The 19776-nt window shown below is 49.6% G+C and overlaps 1 protein-coding gene across 1 annotated transcript in view; it reads left to right on the forward strand.

Annotated features, from left to right (window-relative positions):
* Window positions 1-19776, forward strand: part of EPC1 (enhancer of polycomb homolog 1) — a 321654-nt gene that overhangs the window by 288787 nt on the left and 13091 nt on the right. Inside the window, 3 exon segments of the mRNA XM_029588586.1 lie at window positions 652-770; window positions 7282-7423; window positions 7531-7897. Of these exon segments, the coding sequence (XP_029444446.1) occupies window positions 652-770; window positions 7282-7423; window positions 7531-7897 (628 nt within the window).

A 19776-nucleotide genomic window follows, 5' to 3' on the forward strand; every position in this document is an offset into this window, starting at 1 on the left:
TGTACCCATTTTTGTAATATGTCTAAATCAACTGTGACATGTTCCTCTTCCAAAATGTTTTTAAATTTTAAAATGATTTTAATTGGAAACCACTAGTCAGGAGATTTGTCTGTCTGTGTATGGGTAATCTGCCCACAAGTGATCATGGATTTCTGGTTTTGGTTATTTATGAATGTCTGACTAACCCTATCACAAGCTGGAGCACAAATTGTTTGCTACGTAAGTTGTCTTGTATATGTAGAAATAAGAGTTAACGAAGTTGTAAGTGATACCTTTTTATTGGACTGATTCGATTCATATCTGACTAGCTTTCAGGAGCTGTGCTTCCTTCATCTGGTCAAAAGAAATGATAAAAGCAGTTATTGATGAGATTGTATAAAAGGGATTTTTAGGGAATTCTGGTACCTGTTAATATCATTGTATGCATTATTGCAGTGAATCTAAGAATGCAATCCCAGTGTCTTTGTTGAATGCTAATATGGTCTGAGTACAAAAAGTCTAACGAGCAAATATTTAGTTGGTTTACACTTTGGTTGCTTTCAAGATGTCATTGTTGCTTCATTGTACAATTAAAGAATATTTTGTATGGTAAGCTGTATACAGGATCTTCAGATTTTGATATGATATTTTTCCTTTTATACTTATGTTCAGCATTTACAGTCGAACAATACCAGCAACATCAGCAGCAACTGGCATTAATGCAGAAACAGCAGCTTGCACAAATTCAGCAACAGCAAGCAAATAGTAATTCCTCTGGGAACACGTCACAGGTTAGTTATCGATCTTCCTCTTCATTTGTCCCTCCTTCATTCCCCACCACAGTTCATTTCTAATTGTCCACTGTAGAAATTTGCTCCTACCAATCAATGAAATGCAAGAAAAGAAAATAATATTCTCCTGAATTTACATTCTTCTAGGACAAGCAGAATGGTAGTCCTCAAAAGAGGGTGACATCATCAGATGGACCCCGGCACAGAAAACGTCTGAGCATGCCCAATCCACGCGTGGTCTCTCTTCAGTCTCTTCTTTTCCACAGAGCTGCTGTTTTGCGGTGAAGCTCGTGCTCTTTTTTGCGGGAAATGTTCAAAGAAGTGGGTTTTTTTGTTTCTTTTCTCCCTCACCAGGTCTCTCTCCAATTCCCAAGTTATTTTCTCGTCGGTCAGTGAGTTTTTTCCTCTCCTTGGGTGTCTGTCAGCCTTCAAGTCTTTGCGGGCTCTCTGCACCTTATGGTGGCATTGGGCTTCCTTCAGTGCCCCCTGACTAGGTCCTTAATGGATCCGCATGAAGTGTGCCTGGGGGCATCGCACGATGTTCAAGGCTGCAACTTGTGCACTCATATGACCCCAAAAAGCCGCCGTGCCAGACTGGACAAAATGGAGAAGGTCTTCGGATCGGGTAAGTCCGATCCTTCCACTCCGGTATCGACTCAATCCATTCAGGTGAGAAGGGCGCCGGGGATTGGCCCTTGTCGATCTCTAAGTCTGGACTTCTGGATCGTCGTCCTCAGTGCCGGGGAAAGACCAGGCTGAGCACCATGGGAATTCTCGAAAGCACCATCACCGGTCTCCGTCCTCACATGTTGCCAGACTTGGGCTGGCCATGGCGCTTGCCGCCATGCCCCTGAAGTGGCCCTGACGAGAGGAGTTGCTGTCCGCCCTTGAGTCTGGTGGCCTGAGACTGTCCATGCCAATTCCGGTGTCGTGCACGGACCCTCCTTGACATCCCAAGGAGGGACTGGCCTCGTCTCTCCCCTTCCAGCCTACCCTTTCATTGGAGCCTTTCAAGGCGGAGATTGAGTATTGGGTGCACCTGGCGGTGGAATGTGCTTTACATGACAGGGAGCCGATGCTTCCTTCACCGATGCCACTCTTGGTGCATGCAGACACTGGTAGTGCCCAGGTTGGAACCATTGTTGGACCAACTCGATTGTTTACTCTGTGTCCTTCTGACACAGCTGTTGACAGCGCCCCATGATCCCTAGGTGACCCGGCGGGCACCGAAGCTGGAGCGACTGAGCTAGTTCTCTGTTGGGGACTCTTTCAGGGATGAGAGCCTGCCGGTGCACTTGGCACCGCTGGGGGCCCCGGCCCGCAGTGCCTGGACCCTCTGTTTCCCGCTACCCACAGGTCCTCTGATGTCTCTTCCTTTGCCCCAGGATGTGCCCAGCGCTACCCAGCCTTCCTCCCCGAGCGGACTTGGAGATCCGGAGGCCCCTGGGGAGGTGAAGCCTCGTTGGTGGATTCCGATGGTCTTCCTTTGTATCCATCTCCCTCAGAGGAACAGCGTCGATCCCCGTCGGAGGATTTAACCTTCATGGGGTTCTTTTGGGCTATAGGTGAGGCCATACCTTTCCAGCTTATGAGATAGTGGCAGGCCCCGTTCATGAAATCTTCCAAGAGCTGCTTCTTCGGCTCTGCGAACATCCCCTTTCTGCCCTGGTAAACCAGAAGGCCGATGGAATGTTACCTGTTGCAGCAGGCCATGGGCTTTGGTGGGGGAGCTAATGTTTCTCTGTCGGTGGTAGTAGAATCTGTGCTGAAAAAGGTGAGGAGGTCGAAGACTCATGCCTCTGCTCCCCCTGGCAAGGCGTACAGAGCGTGGGATGCTATGGGTAGGAGTGTGTTCCAGGACTCCATGTTGGTGGCCCGTATCACCTCTTATCTTTTGTATATGACCCATTATACCCATAACCTCTGGGATGTTGCAGATGGCCTGGCCCAGCAGCACCAGGAAGCCCTTACATCCATTGTCCAGCAGGGCCTCAAGTGTTTTTGAGACGGTGGGCCAGCTTGTGGCTGCTGATATTTCTGCGAGGCATCTCACTTGGCTGCATGCCTCGGACCTTCATCCTGAAGTCCAGGAGTGGCTAGCAGATTTGCCTTTCACCAGGGATAACCTTCTCTGCCTCCCCGTCTTCTTCAAAGAGGTCTTCCCGACCAGGGCCGAGGAGACCTTTTTACAGGCCAAGCAAGTACTACCTTCCTGTCCCTTGCTCCCGCCCACAGCAGGCAAGCTCCAGAGGCAGGTCCCAGCAGCAGTGGGGTCCCAAGCCTCAGCCAGTGCCCCAGGCTAGCACCACTACAGGATTTTGATGGGCTATGAGGAGGCATAAGCCAGTGGTCTCTAGTGCCGAGGACCCACCGGTCGGGGACCATCTCTGGTTCTTTGCGGACTGGTGGCTGTCCGTGACTTTGGATCGGTGGGTTCTGTTCATCATCCGTCACAGATACGGGCTGAATTTCATGGCTATTCCACTGGATTCGCCCCCATATCCACTGTAGGATACTGTCTCGCATCTGGAACTGCTCCTGGCGGAGCTCTCTGCCCTTCTAAATGAACAGGGGAGTAGAGCCCATTCCTCAGGGGCAGCAGGGACGGGAGGTTTACTCCCGCTACTTCTTGATCCCAAAAAGATCAGGATGCCTCCGTCCCATCCTCTATGTGCAAGCCTTGAACAGATTTCTGAAAAGAGAAAAGTTCAAGATGGTATCCTTGGGCACCTTGATCCCCCTCTTACAGACAGGGGACTGGTTTTACTCCCTTGACCTGAAAGATGCCTGCACACACATCGAGATAGTTCCAAGTTACAGGAGGTATCTCCATCTTGTGGTGGGTTGTCAGCATTTTCAGTACGGCTTACTCCTGTTCGGCCTAGCCTCCATACCGCGGGTTTTCACAAAGTTTCTGGCTGTGGTCTGAGTATCTACGCCAGCAGGGGATCCAGGTTTTTCCATACCTGGACAACTGGCTGGTCAAGAGCAGCATCCAGGCAGGAGCTTTGCAGTCACTACGCTGGACCATTTGGGTTCTGGAATCCCTTGCTTTCCTGATCAATTACTCAAAGTCCCATCTCCATCCAACGTCCCATTTGGATTTCATAGAAGCTTTTTTGGTAGGCGAAGGATGTTTTTGCCCCGCGACAGAGGAAGTCCAGCAATGCCAGCAGGTGTCTGCGCGGCGTATGCTGCAGCCTCTGGGGGACATGGCCATGATTGTCCATGTCATCACTTTTGCCCATATACATATGCGGTGGGCCCAGTGCTCCCTGTGATCCCAGTGGCGCCAGGCCACCCAAGGCCTTCAAGTCCGCATCCAGGTTTCCCTCTCTCTCAGGGCTTCCCTGTCTTGGTGGAGGCCTCCTTCCAGTCTGGAACAGGGCCTACCTTTTCAGGCTCCTCCCTGGCCATGGATGCGTCCCACCTGAGTTGGGGGGGGCCCATGTGAAAGGGTTTGTGGACCACCTGAGAAGCTCTATGTCAGATAAACTTCTTGGAGCTGTGGGTGATCCGGTATGCTCTGTGGGCCTTCCGGGATCGGGTAGCCAACAAAGGCGGTCCTCATCTGAACTGACAAACAGGTAGCCATGTGGTACCTGATTGTCAGTTCAGCAGGGGGTGGCACCAGATCTTTCCTTCTCTGTCAGGAGACGGTGCAGATCTGGGCCTGGACACTGGCTCAAGAGATGTTGCTCCAGGCCATGTACTTGGCTGGTGTGGAGAACACTCTGGCGGACAAGCTGAGCCAAACTTTCAGACCCCACACATGGTCCCTGAAGCAGGAGGTGGTGGATCGGATCTTCCATCTCTGGGGAATGCTGGACGTGGATCTATTTGCCTGCCCCTGCAACTTGAAAGTTCCTTGGTACTGCTCCCTGTCCAGGTCAAGACAGCCAGCCAGCCACGGATGCCTTTGCCCTTCACTGGGGGACAGGCCTCCTGTACGCGTATCCTCCACTTCTGTTGGTATTGAAGACCCTCTTGAAGCTCCCCCAGGACAGTGGTCTATGATCCTCATAGCCCCCCATTGGCCAAGATAGGTTTGGTTCCCACTCCTGTGGGATCTCTCCCGGCGGGACCCATTCCTTCTGGGGACTGCCCCAGACCTCCTCATACAGGATCAGGGCAGCCAGCACCACCCCAACCTCCAGGCCCTGTCTCTCACGGCCTGGATGTTGAGCGGTTGATCTTGCAGCCTCTTGACCTCTCAGAGGAGTTTTCTAAAGTCCTGGTGGCTTCGAGAAAGCCTTCCACCAGGAAGTCTTATGCTTTGAAATGGAGGAGGTGTACTGTCTGGTGTGAGCAGAAGGGTATTGATCCCTTCTCCTGCCCTGCCCAGCAACTCCTGGATTACCTGCTGCACCTCTTGGAGGCTGGGCTTAAAACCAACTTCATTCAGGTATCTGAGTGCCAGGAGGCGGACAGCTTGGTGCAGCCCATAGTAGGGCTATTCATGCATGGGTTGCTTCAGTTGAGGCCTCCCCTGAGGCCTCCTGTGGTTAACGTGGTATTGGCCCAGCTGATGAAGCCATCGTTGGAACAGCTGTACTCCTCTACTCTCAAGTATTTGACCTGGAAGGTCATATTCATGGTAGTGATCATGTTGGCACGCAGGTTCAGTGAACTGCATGCTTGGTGACTTGTCCACCCTACACAAGATTCTTCCATGACAGGGTGGTTCTGCGCATGCACCCTAAGTTCCTGCCGAAGGTGGTGACAGAGTTCCATCTTAACCAATCCATAGTCCTGCCTATTTTCTTTCCTCATTCCAGCCAAGGGGAGAGGGCGAGGTACACACTCGATTGTAAGAGGTCCTTAGCCTTCTACCTGGATTGGACAGCAGGCCACATATGGTCCTCCCAGCTCTTTGTCTCTTTTGACTCTAATAGGTTGGGAGTGGCTGTGGCTAAGCAGATTCACTCCACCTGGCTAGCGAACTGCATTTCCTTCTGCTAGGGCCAGGTGGGACTGCAGCTGGAGGGCCACATCATGGTTCATTCTATTAGAGCGATGACTACTTCCATGGCTCACGTGCATACAGTTCCAATGGGGGAGATCTGCAAGGCTGCAACACAGAGTTCCCTCCACACCCTCTCAGCTCATTGTCTGGACAGGGATGGCCGCCAGGATAGCAAATTCAGCCAGTACGTCCTCAGGAACCTCTTCCAGCTGTGAACCTAACTCTTCCTGCCTAAGGCCCCTGGTTTGAGTTCAGACTGTCCCTGCTGTTACCACAGCACCTCTGTTGTTGTGCCCATTGACACCTGATTTGGTGTGTGTTGGTCACATTGTATTTCAGGTCCAGTCTGTAGCTAGGGATTTACCCACTTGTGAGGACTACCATCCTGCTTGTCCTAGGAGAAAGCGAAGTTGCTTACCTGTAAACACGTGTTCCCCTAGGACAGCAGAATGTTAGCCCTCAGGAAACCCACCTGTTGCCCTGCGGAGTTGGGTTCCCTTAGTTGTTTTATTTTTTCATAATCTACTCATGAGACTGAAGAGATACCCCGCATGGATGGGTGGATAGTGGCATGCTGGGCATACTCAGTATACCAGTCAAAGTTTCTAGAGACTTTGACAGACATTTTCCGTGCTGGGCTCCATGTGATGATATCACTCACTTGTGAGGACTAACGTCCTGCTGTCCTAGGAGAGCACCTGTTACAGGTAAGCAATTTTGCTTTTTGGCTATTAGTGAAATATTTAAAAAGAATGGTACAGGTGAGTACAGCAAATAATGTCCCTGCTCGTGTCTTGGAAACATATATAAATAATTTAATCTGAATATTTTTATCTTCAATATAAAAGATCAATCATAGATATGTAGCACTGCAGCCACTTCACTGTGATAGTTAGAAAAACATTGTAAGTTCATATAAATCAGCATTGGGATGCACCTATTTGAAAGTAAAGGTTCTCGTCTACGTTTATTAGTATAGAAGGTACAAGACTGCTGGATGTGTAATCTACTGTGCTGAAAGACACCAAACTACCATCAGATCTGAAAGAATGTTTTGCTACCTAAAGTTTGTTAGGGATTTTATGAGGCTGGGATCCGGCACCATGAACCTTCATTATCAGTTACCCAGGGATTTTCTTTTTTTTTATTCCATCCCTCTCCCTGCCCCACCACTACCATTGCCCTCACTCGACACCATGCCTAGTCTGGTCATTTCACTAGCAGTCCTTGACCCAGGGTCATGCACGAACGCTCTTTCTGGTGCCCTGCAATTGTGGACCTTAAATTTGGCCACTGGATATCACTTTCAAGTAATGGCCATGATATTCCACATGCTGGTGGATACGAATGCTTTCTCCACAGCATCCCCCAGCTGACCCAGGGAGATGAAGACCCCACCAGGCCAGCTCACAAAATTAGAGTGAAAAATGTACAATATTTTATTAAAAAAATAAAATAAAATCATTTTGGTGTATAAGAAATATATAGTTTCTCATTAATGTTCTAAAACCTTAGAGTCCTCTCTTATTTGTTCTTTCTATGCAGAGATTTGTTTCCAAGACATTAGATTCTGTTAGTGCTCAGTTTGCTGCTTCAGCTTTGGTGACATCAGAACAACTGATGGCATTCAAGGTGAAAGATGATGTGGTGCTTGGAACTGGGGTGAATGGTGTCGTTCAGGCCTCAGGTAAGGATCTGTGCAAACATTTACAAATAGTTTAAAAATTAGACTCATGCCAACAATGAAATTCTTAGTATTGCACCTTTAAAATACTTATTTTAATCCTGTTCTAGGAGCATATAAGGGCTTACACCTTGGTAGTCCTACATCTGCAGCACTTGTACATACAAGTCAAACATCATCAACTGGTTCAGCCTTGCTACAGCCTTCCAATGTTACACAGACTGCAAGTTCCCACAGTGCACTGAGCCACCAAGTAACTGCTGCCAATTCTGCAACAACTCAGGTCCTGATTGGGAACAACATTCGATTAACTGTACCGTCATCAGTTGCCACTGTAAACTCTATTAACACACTCAATGCACGACATATACCTAGGACTTTAAGTGCTGTTCCATCATCTGCCTTAAAACTGACTGCGGCAGCAAACTGTCAGGTACCCAAGGTTTCAGCACCATCCTCGCTGGATGTCGTACCAAGGTAAGTTGCACTATATATTTGATTTTTGTTTAATCTGAGGTTTATGTACTATCTTTCTGATCCACTGAAGGACCATGCAATGCAGTTTATAGCATATATATACCGGTAAATACATAAGCAAAACAGATAAGATTGTATTAAAACATTTTGCAGTAGTGAAGATCTTCTCAGGGTTTTATTTCCTCAAAATAGCACTCTGAAGATGGATAAAGTGTTTTCTTCTAGGGCAAGCAAAATATTCTGTCCACAGTTGGTTGACTTCATCCAACAGAGCCTAAGTCAGCCCTATGATGGCACATATCTTCCAGAGATTTCTCCTTGTTCCCACAGGGCTCTCCCTCAGTTTCTTTTTCTGCAGAGCCTAACAATCACATTTTCATTAATGAATAGCAGTTTTTTTAGAAAACTTGCTTCAAAACCATATTTTTTCTTGGCTTCTTTCATTTCCACCTCTCTCCAACCTATTAAAATATTTCTTGACCGCCTTCCCAGCCCCAAAGGGTTGTCCAAAACATGTACGTTTCTTAGCATCCAGACAGATGAATCCAGAGCCATTGGATTATGTAGATTATGCAGAGCTCAACATCACGGTCTATACACCCCTGCAGTGACATCAGCCCGCCAGTATTCTCCATCTCCAGCAGATGGTGGATGTTCATCTCTCTACTGGGGATTGCTTTTAAGTTTTAGAAGGAGAAAGAAAAAAAGGAAATTTAATTCGCCCTGCTCTCTTGTGGTGATACCAAATGGTTCCTCCCCCAGTTGAGAATTCCTGAGGAGATTGCCATGGTCCCTCAGATGAGTGCCTTGGTCCGATATCTGGGTTTTTAGCCGGCGTGGACTTAACTGTTGAAACAGCTGAAAGGCAGCAGATGCAAGAAGCAGAGCGTGGCGGTGACTGTGTATGCCCTCTCCCCCCGCAGCTGAAGACAGTCTCTGTACTCAGCCAGGACAAACTGAGCTCAGGTAAAGCTTAAAAAAAAAAAGGGAGAGAGAACAGAGAAGGAGAGTGTTTTTTGTAGTGCTTCTTCCGGTCTCCATGCTTGGCTCGTTGATCCGACGTTCGTTCCCACCTCCAAGGGAGTTCAAGGGGCATGGGCAGCCTGGCAGGTTGAGTAGCCCTTTTGGGCTAGGCCGCGCTCTTAGGCTTTTCTCTGTACACTGCGTGGTAAGACTGCAGCAGTGTTTTCCTGCGCATTAGGCTGCCCTCTTCAGGACCGTTGGTTTGTGCGAGTGCGTCTGGTTGTGCGTCCAGTTGTGCCCCCAGTTTTTGGACACTTAGTTGGTAGCGGCGTTTAATTTAGGCATGCACTTTCCTGTAAACACAATCTGGGCTACATTGAGGGTGCTCAGTTTTTGGACGCACAGGGCTGTAAGCTTAAATTTTGGATGCCTATTTTTAACAGCACAAATTTAGCTAGACACTCACCTTTCAGTCGCCTGTTAAGCGTACTGACAGACTGATGGCGCCTATAGCTAAGAAACCTAAGCACCTTACCCTCTATGCTGCTTGTCATATTTGAGCATCTCAGCCTGGCGTTCCCTCTAACTTGTGCCAGCATTGCTTGGAGGCTCAAGGAGAATTGCATTTGTATGATTTTACTAAGCCCGGTTCTTCCCAGCCTGATGAGGGCCTGAGTACAGACTTGTCAGAAGAGTTTGCCTGTCATTGGAACTCCCTTAACTGGTTCGTCAGTGGGGGAAAGTAGTTCAGTGGGCACAGGACAGATGCCTCCTGTTTTTGGCATGGATCCTTCTGACTTTCATGGGTGGAATTTTTAAAGAATTGCAATCCTTTCTTCAGGTACAGTCCTCTGCCCCGACCAATCTTGCCAGGTCAGAGTTGCAGGTGGTGACCTCCCACATACACCAAAGTACACCTAGATCGGCAGTCAGTCTTTCCGATAGAGACCTGGATGGCACAGATGATGAAGCTGATCCTTACTCTCTGGAAGATGGGGAAATTCCTCCGGGATTGGAACCATATAGGACTATGTTGCGGTTCTTTCATAGAGATGAGTTACCAGCTCTAATTTTCCAGACATTAAAGATGTTGGAAATCCCTGGGGCTGAATCCATGTCTGGGCCAAAGAAAAATCCTATTTTGATTTCTTTGCATAAAGCCTCTTGTTTTTTCCCTGTTATGGAGGCCATTCAAGAATTTATTGATCTTGAGTGGGGTGCCACGGAGGCTAATTTCAAAGGGGGTCAAGTTTTCGAGGGCCTGTACCCCCTGGATCCAGTGGTGAGAGAGCAGTTGCGTTTTCCAAAAGTGGACAAGTTTATGTGTGCTGTCTCCAAGCGGATGACTATCCCCGTGGAGCAAGGAGTGGCCTTGAAGAATGTTCCCGATAGAAGGATTGAAGCCATCCTTAAGCATTTGAGCAGTGGATTGGCCACTGTTGGAAACAGGATGCTGGGCTTGATCGACCCTTGGTCTGACCCAGTATGGCATGTTCTTATGGCAATGACTTTGCAGATAGCTTCTTGCTGTTCTCTGGTGGCTCACTCCTGTTTACTTCTTTCTCAAGAGGTCGATGAACCTGGTATGAATTCCAGGGCAGAAATGGAGCCAGCAGCCACATTTTTGGCAGATGCAGACTGCGATTTGGTTTGTATTTCAGCCAAATGGGTGGCTTCGGTAATAGCAGCCAGGTGTCAGTTATGGCTAAGAAATCGGTCGGCCGTTGCGACCTCCAAAGCTAACCTTATGAAATTGCCCTTTCAAGGCTCAGACTTGTTTGGGAGCGAGTTGGAGAAAATGGGCAACAAGTGGGGTGAGTTCCCAGTTCCTCAGTTGTCAGAGGATAAGAAGCAGATGCTTCTTATCCTCTGCTCCTTTAGCATGAGAGGTCGTGCTAGGGGATCCAAGCATTTTTGACCCTACAAAGGAAAGGCTTCTCAGAGGACTCGACCTTTCAATAGGTCTCAGTCCTTTCGTCCCAGGCAGCCCAGACAAGGGCGCAGGTTTAGGTAATGGAACTCCCCGATCCTACCAATGAAGGTGTTCCGACCCACCCCCGGGAACATGAAATAAGGGGTCAATTCTCTCCTTTATCAGAGGTGGGTCGAAATCACGTCAGACCAGTGGGTCTAGCAGGTGATACGAGATGGATATGCGCTGAGGTTTCGCAAGTGTTCCTCAGGATGTGTTCATGGTGTCTCCTTGTCACTTCCCACTGAAGAGGCAGGCAGATGACTATCCCTGTGGAGCAAGGAGTGGCCTTATTGATGCGCACAACAGAAGGATTGAAGCCATTCTTAAGCATTTGAAGCAGTGGCAATGATTTTGTCAAGGCTTCTCAATCTGAAGGCTGTGGTTCCAGTGTCCACGTCTCAAGAAGATACGGGCCGATATTCCATTTATTTTGTTGTGGCCAAGAAGGAGGGCTCCTTTCGTCCTGGATCTCAAAGGGATCAACCATCATTTGCTGATGACTCTTTTGCATGGAAACCTTGCACTCCCTGATAATGGCCGTGCAGTCGGAGTTTCTGACGTCCTTGGATCTGTCAGAGGCATACCTGCATATTCCCATCTGGCTAGAGCACCAATGCTTTCTGTGATTCACTGTTTTGGGACATCATTATCAGTTTCAAGGGCTGCTTTTTGGTCTAACCACCACGCCCAGAACTTTTTCCAAGATTATGGTGATGGTGGCGGCAGCAGAGCTGTGAAAGGATGGGATCCTGGTACACCCGTACTTGGACGACTGGCTGATTCGGGCCAAGTCTCTGAGGAGAGCCTCCTGGTATCGTCCAAGGTGATCTCCTTGTTGCAGGAGCTCGGTTGGGTGGTGAACCTGGCCAAGAGTAATCCTCAGCCATCTCATTCGCTAAAGTATCTTAGTGTTCGGTTTGACACAAAGTAAGGCAGGGTTTTCCTGCTGGTGGGTCTCATTCAGAGGTTGTTTGCACAGGTGTGTCTGTTGATGACACAATATGCCCAACAGTGTGGTCCTCTCTACAGGTGCTCGGATTGATGGCGACCCTGGTAGTGGTACCGTGGGCGGGGGAGCATATGCGTCCTCTTCAGCACTTCCTGCTGTCTTGTTGGAGCCCAGAATCTCAGGACTATTTAATTCAGCTCCACCTGCCAATGGAGATCTGTCTCGACTACAGTGGTGGTTACAAGAGGATCATCTAAGAAAGGGAATTTCCCTAAAATCCACAGACTAACTAGTACTCATGACAGATATAAGCCTCCAGTGTTGGGGAGCTCATTGTTAGGAACTGACAGTGCAAGAGCGATGGAGTGCAGAAGGGTATCTCTGGAACATCAATCAGCTGGAAGCCAGGTGGTCCGGTTGGCATGCTTGCAGCTCAGCGACAGGTTGCAGGGTTCACTGGTCCAGATAATGTTGGACAATGCAATGACAGTGGCCTACATCAGTTGGCAGGGAGGAACCAAGAGCCAGCAAGTGTCACAGGAAATAGACCAACTTATGGAATGGGCGGAAGTGCATCTTCAGGAAATCTCAGCCTCGCACATTGCAGGAAAAGACATTGTAAGACCAGACTTTGTCAGCAGGCAGAATCTGGACCCAGGAGAATGGGTATTGTCAGTCGAGGCATTTCAGCTAATAGTGGATCGCTGCTGGCAACTTCTCGCAATGTGAAGGTTTCTCGATTTTTAGTCACAGGACAGATTCAAAATCATTGAACATCAATGCTTTTGTGCAGGAATGGCCAGAGGGACAAGCTGCTGTGTGCTTTTCCCCCGTGGCCCATGTTAGGCAGAACGGTTTGGAGGGTTGTGAGGTGCTTCTGTTGGCACCATATTGGCAGGTGGAGCTGAATCAAATAGTCCTGAGATTCTGGGCTCCAACAAGACAGCAGGAAGTGCTGAAGAGGACACATATGCTCCCTCACCCACGGTACCACTACCAGGGTCGCCATCAATCCGAGCACCTGTAGATAGGACCACACTGGGCATTGGTGTGTGGATCTGCAAAGGCTCCTGGTGGACTGACCCCTCCGGTTTCTGATGCACAAGGATCTGTTGTGGCAGGGGCCTGTTCTTCATGAATATCCAACTCTATTTTGTCTTACGGTATGGCCCTTGAGAGGGCTCGCTTGCTGAAGCGTGGATATTTTACTACAGTGATTATCACCTTGCTATGAGCTAGAAAGTTCTCCACTTTCTTAGCCTATATGCAGGTTTGGCAAGTGTTTGAAGCTTGGTGTGAAGATCGAGAGGTTCTTCCTCATTTGGTTCAGATTCTGCTCATTTTGGAATTTTGCAGGATGGATTGAATAAAGGCTTGGCTCCTTAAAGGTACAGGTAGCGGCTCTTGCCTGTTTCAGGGGTCAAGTGAATGGTGGTCCCTTGTTGGCTCATCCAGATGAGGCCCATTTCTTGAAAGGAGTGAAACATCTTTGTCCTCCCTTGCAGTTACCAGTGCCCTTGTGGAGTTTTAATCTGATTTTGGATTTATTAGCGGGCCCTACGTTTCAACCGATTTGTAAACTTTCTAATCAGTTACTGACCTTGAAAACTGTTTCTTATGGTGATTTTTCTGTGCATAGAATATCTAAGAACATAAGAACATGCCATACTGGGTCAGACCAAGGGTCCATCAAGCCCAACACAAGAACCTGGCAAGTACCCAAAAACTAAGTCTATTCCATGTTACCGTTGTCTTGCGGGAACTGTTCCTTCGAGTGACTCCAAGGACAATACAGCTGCATACTGTTCCTTCCTTCCTTTTTGCTAAAAGTGGTCTCGGATTTTCACGTCATCAGTCCATTTCCCTGCCATCTCTAGATAGGGAGAGAGATATGGACGAATATCGCCTGTTGTGACCCTTGGATGTTAAGATACATATTGTGGGGTATCTGGAGGTTTCTAGACCTCTCAGGAAGACTGATCACCTGTTTGTCCTCCACAGTGGAAGTAAACAAGACGAGCCGGCTTCGCAGGCTACAATAGCTTGCTGGATTATGGATGATGTCATGGCTGCATATGTGGATGCTGAACAGCAATTGCCTAGTCAGGTTAAGGCTCATTCTACTTGGGCTCAGGCAGTGTCAAGGGTGGAAGTTAGATTGTTGCCTCTCGTCGACATTTACTTAGCTGCGATGTGGTCCTCCTTACACACCTTTTCCATGTCTGGATGTGCAGGTCCGGGAGGATACAGCCTTTGCACATGTGGTTTTGACTGGACTATGGGCAGCCTTCCACCCTATTTAGGAGTAGCTTGAGTACATTCCATTGGCTCTGGATTCATCTGTCTTGATGCTAAAAAATGAGAAATTACTACTTACCTGATAACTTCTTTTTCTTTAGGACAGACAGATGAATCCAGCTTTCTGCCCTTGGCTGCCGAATGATTGTGCTATGATCCTCTTGAAAGCCTACATGTTCCAGGGGTTACTGGTAAGTGTTAATCCAGTCCCTAGACTAGTGTTAATACATTCTTTGTCTGAGCTCAGTTTTTAAAGACCTTTATTATATCCCCCTCACCTGTCTCTTCTCCAAGCTGAACAGCCCTAACATCTTTAGCCTTTCCTCTTAGGGGAGTTGTTCCATCCTCTTTATCATTTTGGTTGCCCTTCTCTGTACCTTCTCCAGTGCAACTATTTCTTTTTTGAGATGTGGAGACCAGAACTGTACACAGTACTCATGGTGTGGTCTCACCATGGAGCAAATCAGAGGCATTACAACATTTTCCGTTTTATTCACCATTCCCTTCCTAATAATTCCTAACAATCTGTTTGCTTTTTTGACTGGCACAGTGCCAGCGATTTCAATGTATTATCCACTATGACACCTAGATCTTTTTCCTGGGTGGTTGCTCCTATATGGAACTAACATCGTATCTATAGAATGGGTTATTTTTCCCTATATGCATCACTTTGCACTTGTCCACATTAAATTCCATCTGCCATTTGGATGCCCAGTCTACCAGTCTCGCAAGGTGGTCCTGCAATTTATCACAATCCACTTATGATTTAACAGCTCTGAATATTTTTGTATCATCTGCAAATTTGATTACTTCACTCGTCGTATTCCTTTCCCGATCATTTATAATTTCCTAGCGTGTAGCAAATGGACTCGGGCCAATGGGTATATTGTACTCCTGATAGCAGTTGAAGACGGATCAGATTTCAATCTGACGTCAGCCCTAGTACATATACCCCTGCGGGAAGTGCAGCTCTCCAGTATTTTCCGTCTCTATAGCAGTTAGGGACACTATGCACGTTCGCACAGCGTTAAGAGTAATTTTACCAAAGAAAACCAAATTAAGAAGAAATCTTACCTCTACAGACAAGCCCCCGCTCTCCTGCGGTGACACCCATTGGGTCCCTCCCCCAGTTGAGAATTCCCGAGATGATTTCCGCGATCCCTCGATGTCGGGGGCTAGTTCCCCGCGGCCGACTCTCGGCGGGGACCTAGCCCCCGATATCGGGTGAGGCTAAGAGGCAGCGGGTGCAACCTCGAGCGCGGCGTTGAAGGTATTTTCCCTCTACCCCGCAGCCGGAGACCGCCCAGAACGAGACCGGGAAGTGCCGAGACAAGGTAAGGTAGAAAATCTATTTAAAAGTCTCCGGTCTCCGAAGCTCGAGGAGACACACAGGTCGCCAGCTGGGACCAGTGCCACCAGGTTGATCTGCCCTAGCAGAGCTAGACACCGGTCAGATCAGAAGGTCCTCCCACGTGGAGACCTTCCGAGGTGGTCGCCATATTGTCCGTGTGGTCGCCGTCACCATCTTGCTCTGTTCACCGCCCTGTCCGCCGTTCTGATCCGTGCGCACAGAGATGAGCTGTGCGCACAAATACCTTGTGCGCACAGTGTCACGCGCCCAAGTACCAGGCGCACAAGCGACGCACATAGCCACGCACTTACTGTGCCGGGCGCATAACTTCGACCTGTGCGCACAACAGCGCGCACATCTCCCTGAGCGCTCACCCATCCTATGCGCACACCAGAGCGCACAACTGTATTTTACGTGCACAACACATGGCACCACCAGAAAAGAAGCTCAGGGCCTTTGCCCAGCATGCCACATTAGAGCCGCACAGCATGAGGAGGCCACTGCCCTGTGTATACAGTGCGAAGAGGCCCTAGGGGATCCAACTCATGGCCCTCCCCAGCCTGTACCAGGCTCCAGCCTCTCGAGCAGTACGCTGGACCTAGCATTGCACAGCGGGGGCCCCCCCCCCCTTTCAAACGGGGCTCCCCACGGGACATGGCGCCCCTTAGTCTAGACCCAGCATCTATCTCCTGGGTGGAATTCTTCAAAGGTCTGCAAACCTTCGTCCACATGCAACCAGGGCCTCCTGTTATATGGCCACAAGCTCCACCAGAGGACCTCAACATACTGAGACCCTCTATGCCCGGGGAAGTGATCCCACCGCCCAGAAGCCCCACCTTCGGGGACACGGACAACTCAGATGAGGATTCAGAACCCCTGGAGGAAGGGGAACTCCCTCCGGGGACAGAGCCCCACCGAACCATGAGACGTTCTTCACCAAGGACGAGCTTCCAGACCTGGTCAAATGCAGCTTAAAAGAGCTTGCTATCCCGGGCACAAGTGACTCGGGGGAACCTAAGGACGAACCCACTATTAGAGGACCTCCCCGCCATTTCCCACTATTGCAAGCCGTCCAGCAAACTAATTGACCTGGGAATGGGATGCCCCAGAAACTACATTCAAAGAGGGGCCGGGCTCTGGCAGCCATGTACCCTCTGGACCCAGCCACCAAAGATCTCCTTGCATGTCCGAAAGTGGATGCCATAGTCCTGCGTGGTCTCGAAGTGCACTACTTCCCAGGTGGAGGGAGGAGGCAGCTCTCAAGGATGCTCAAGACAGACGTCTGGAATCTATCTTCAAACAGTCCTTGACATCTCCGCTATGTCTTTACAGATCGTGGCCTGCTGCGCCGTGGTGACACGCGCCTGCTTTGCACAGACCAGGAACAACACTCCTGGGGAGGCCCTGGAACCAGCTGTATCATTCCTCGTGGATGCCACTTCTGATCTGGTATGCATAGCAGCTAGAGGAGTGTCATCCGCTGTGGCAGCCAGAAGACAAATCTGGCTCTGAAACTGGTCGGGTCGACGCATCCTCCAAAACGAGACTCACAAGGATGCCTTTCAAGGGAACACTCCTGTTCAGAAGCGGAACTAGAGAAACTAGCCAACAAATGGGGCGAGTTAGGAATAAGAGAAACCAGCGATCCTTCCCCCCGAACCTCCAGGGGGCAGAGGATCACATATCAAGCGGCCCGCCGGAGCCAGTTCTTTCGGAACAAGCACAACAAAAGGGGAGCCAGCTCGGGCTCAGGTCCCAGCCGCATCCCACAATGATAATCAGCCGACCCGTCCAAAGGAAGAAGCCATAGGGGGGCAGACTTGCCCTATTCTACCAAAGATGGCTCGAGATAAATTCGGACAGTGGGTCCTATCCATCATTCGAGAGGGATATTACCTGGATTTCCACCACCTTCCTTCTGACAAGTTTGTGGAATCTCCCTGCCACGACCCTTCCAAGAGGATGGCAGTGGGAAGCTACACTGACCAGATTGCTAGCCTTAGAGGCTATAACACCAGTGCCTCCACAACAATACAGGACATTATTCCATCTATTTTATCATCCCCAAGAAAGAAGGAATGTTCAGACCCATCCTGGGACCTCAAGCTGGTTAACCATCACCTGAAGATTCCTTGCTTCCGCATGCAAACCCTACGCTCTGTAATAAGGGCGATACAACCGGGAGAGTTCCTTACATCCCTGGATCTGTCGGAAGCCTACCCTACCATTCCAATCCATCAAGAGCATCAGCGTTTTCTACGCTTCTCGATCCTGGACCGTCACTACCAGTTCTGGGCACTACCTTTCGGGTTAGCCACTGCACTCCGGACGTTCACCAAGACCATAGTGGTGGTGGCAGCAACACTGAGGAAGGAAGGAATCCGCATGCACTCTTATCTAGATGATCGGCTGATTAGAGCAAAATCCCCAGAGGAAAGCCACCAGGCAACCAACCGAGTCAAAACTCTACTGGAGAGCCTCAGGTAGGTGGTCAACACAAACAAGAGCTGCCTGCAGCCCTCCCAATCTCTAGAATACTTGGCAGTCCGGTTCAACACCAAACAAGACAAGGTCATCCTGACACCGACAAGGAGATCAAAACTGATGACCCAGTTACAAACCCTGTTGAGCGAACTTCACCCCACAGCATGGGATTACCTACAAGTCCTCGGCCTCATGGCATCCACACTGGAAGTAGTGCCATGGACATGAGCTCATATGAGACCCCTACAACGCTCACTACTATCACAATGGAATCCACTGTCCCAGAACTACACCGTACGTCTTCAGCTCCCGGACAGAGTTCTGGCCCAACTACGATGGTGGCTACAAGAAGCCCATCTGAACCAGGGAACGAGACTATCCTCACCAACCTGGATCCTACTCACCACGGATGCCAGCCTACGAGGATGGGGAGCACCCTGCCAGGAGCTAACTGCCCAAGGGCAATGGAACAAAGAAGAGTCGGGATGAAACATCAATCGCCTAGAAGCCCGGGCAGTCAGAATAGCCTGCCTAAGGTTCGGTCACAGACTCCGAGACAAAGCGGTCAGAGTAATGTCGGATAACGCCAAAACAGTTGTCTACATCAACCGTCACGGAGGAACCAGAAGCCAACAGGTGTCTCTGGAAATAGACCTCCTAATGTCATGGGCGGAAGTGAATCTTCAAGAGATCTCGGCCGTCCACATCACAGGGAAAGACAACATCGCTGCGGACTACCTCAGCAGAGAAAGTCTAGATCCAGGAGAATGGAGGCTGTTGACCACAGCATTCCAATTGATAGTAAACCGTTGGGGAATACCAACCATGAACCTCCTGGCAAACCGGTCCAACACCCAAGTACCCAGTTTCTTCAGCTGCAGGCGGGAACCCCAGTCCCAGGGGATCGATACCCTGGTACAGACCTGGCCACAGGAGACTCTTATACACATTCCCGCTGTGGCCCCTGTTGGGCGCAATCATCCACAAGATAGAACACCACATGGGACCAGTAGTTCTAGTGGCCCCGGACTGGCCAAGAAGACCGTAGTACGCAGACATGCGAAAACTGCGGACAGGGAGCCCCCTGCCACTACCTCCGCATAGAGACCTGCTCCAACAGGGACCGATCCTCCACGATGAGCCAGCTCGATTCTCTCTTACGGTCTGGCCATTGAGAGGACTCGCCTAAGAAAGAGCGGATACTCAGGGGCAGTAATTGACACCCTACTCCGAGCACGCAAGTTCTCCACATCCCTAACGTACATAAGTATTCGAAGCCTGGTGCGAGGACCGCAACATCATACCACGCTCAGTCAAAATTCCTGCGATTTTGGAACCTCAGAACGGCCTACAGAAGGGATTGTCTCTCAACTCCATCAAGGTACAGGTGGCAACATTGTCATGCTACGGAACCAAGAGCGAGAACGGCAGCATAGCCTCTCACCCAGATGTCTCACTCTTTCTGAAAGGAGTCGAGCAGATCCGACCACCCGTGAAGTGGCTGGTGCCTCTTTGGAACCTCAACCTGGTCCTAGATTTCCTAGCAGGAACCTCCTTCAGACCTCTCCGCGGCCTGTCTCTCCAACTATTAACACTGAAGACAGACTTCCTGCTGGCAGTCTGTTCGGCCCGTCATATATCCGAGCTACAAGCACTGTCCTGCCGAGAGCCGTTCCTCAGACTCACCCTGGGAACCATCCAGTTACGCACAGTTCCGTTGTTCTTCCCCAAAGTGGTGTCTCACTTCCATCTCAACCAAACCATCTCGCTACCATTGCCAGATGAGCATAAGAATTCGGAAGAGGCTCGAAGTTCATGCCATCTCAGTGTCGCAGGCTCCTAGTCCGATACCTGGAAAG

This window comes from Rhinatrema bivittatum, chromosome 2 (genome assembly GCF_901001135.1).
Source record: "Rhinatrema bivittatum chromosome 2, aRhiBiv1.1, whole genome shotgun sequence".
In the NCBI taxonomy this organism is placed as follows: domain Eukaryota; kingdom Metazoa; phylum Chordata; class Amphibia; order Gymnophiona; family Rhinatrematidae; genus Rhinatrema; species Rhinatrema bivittatum.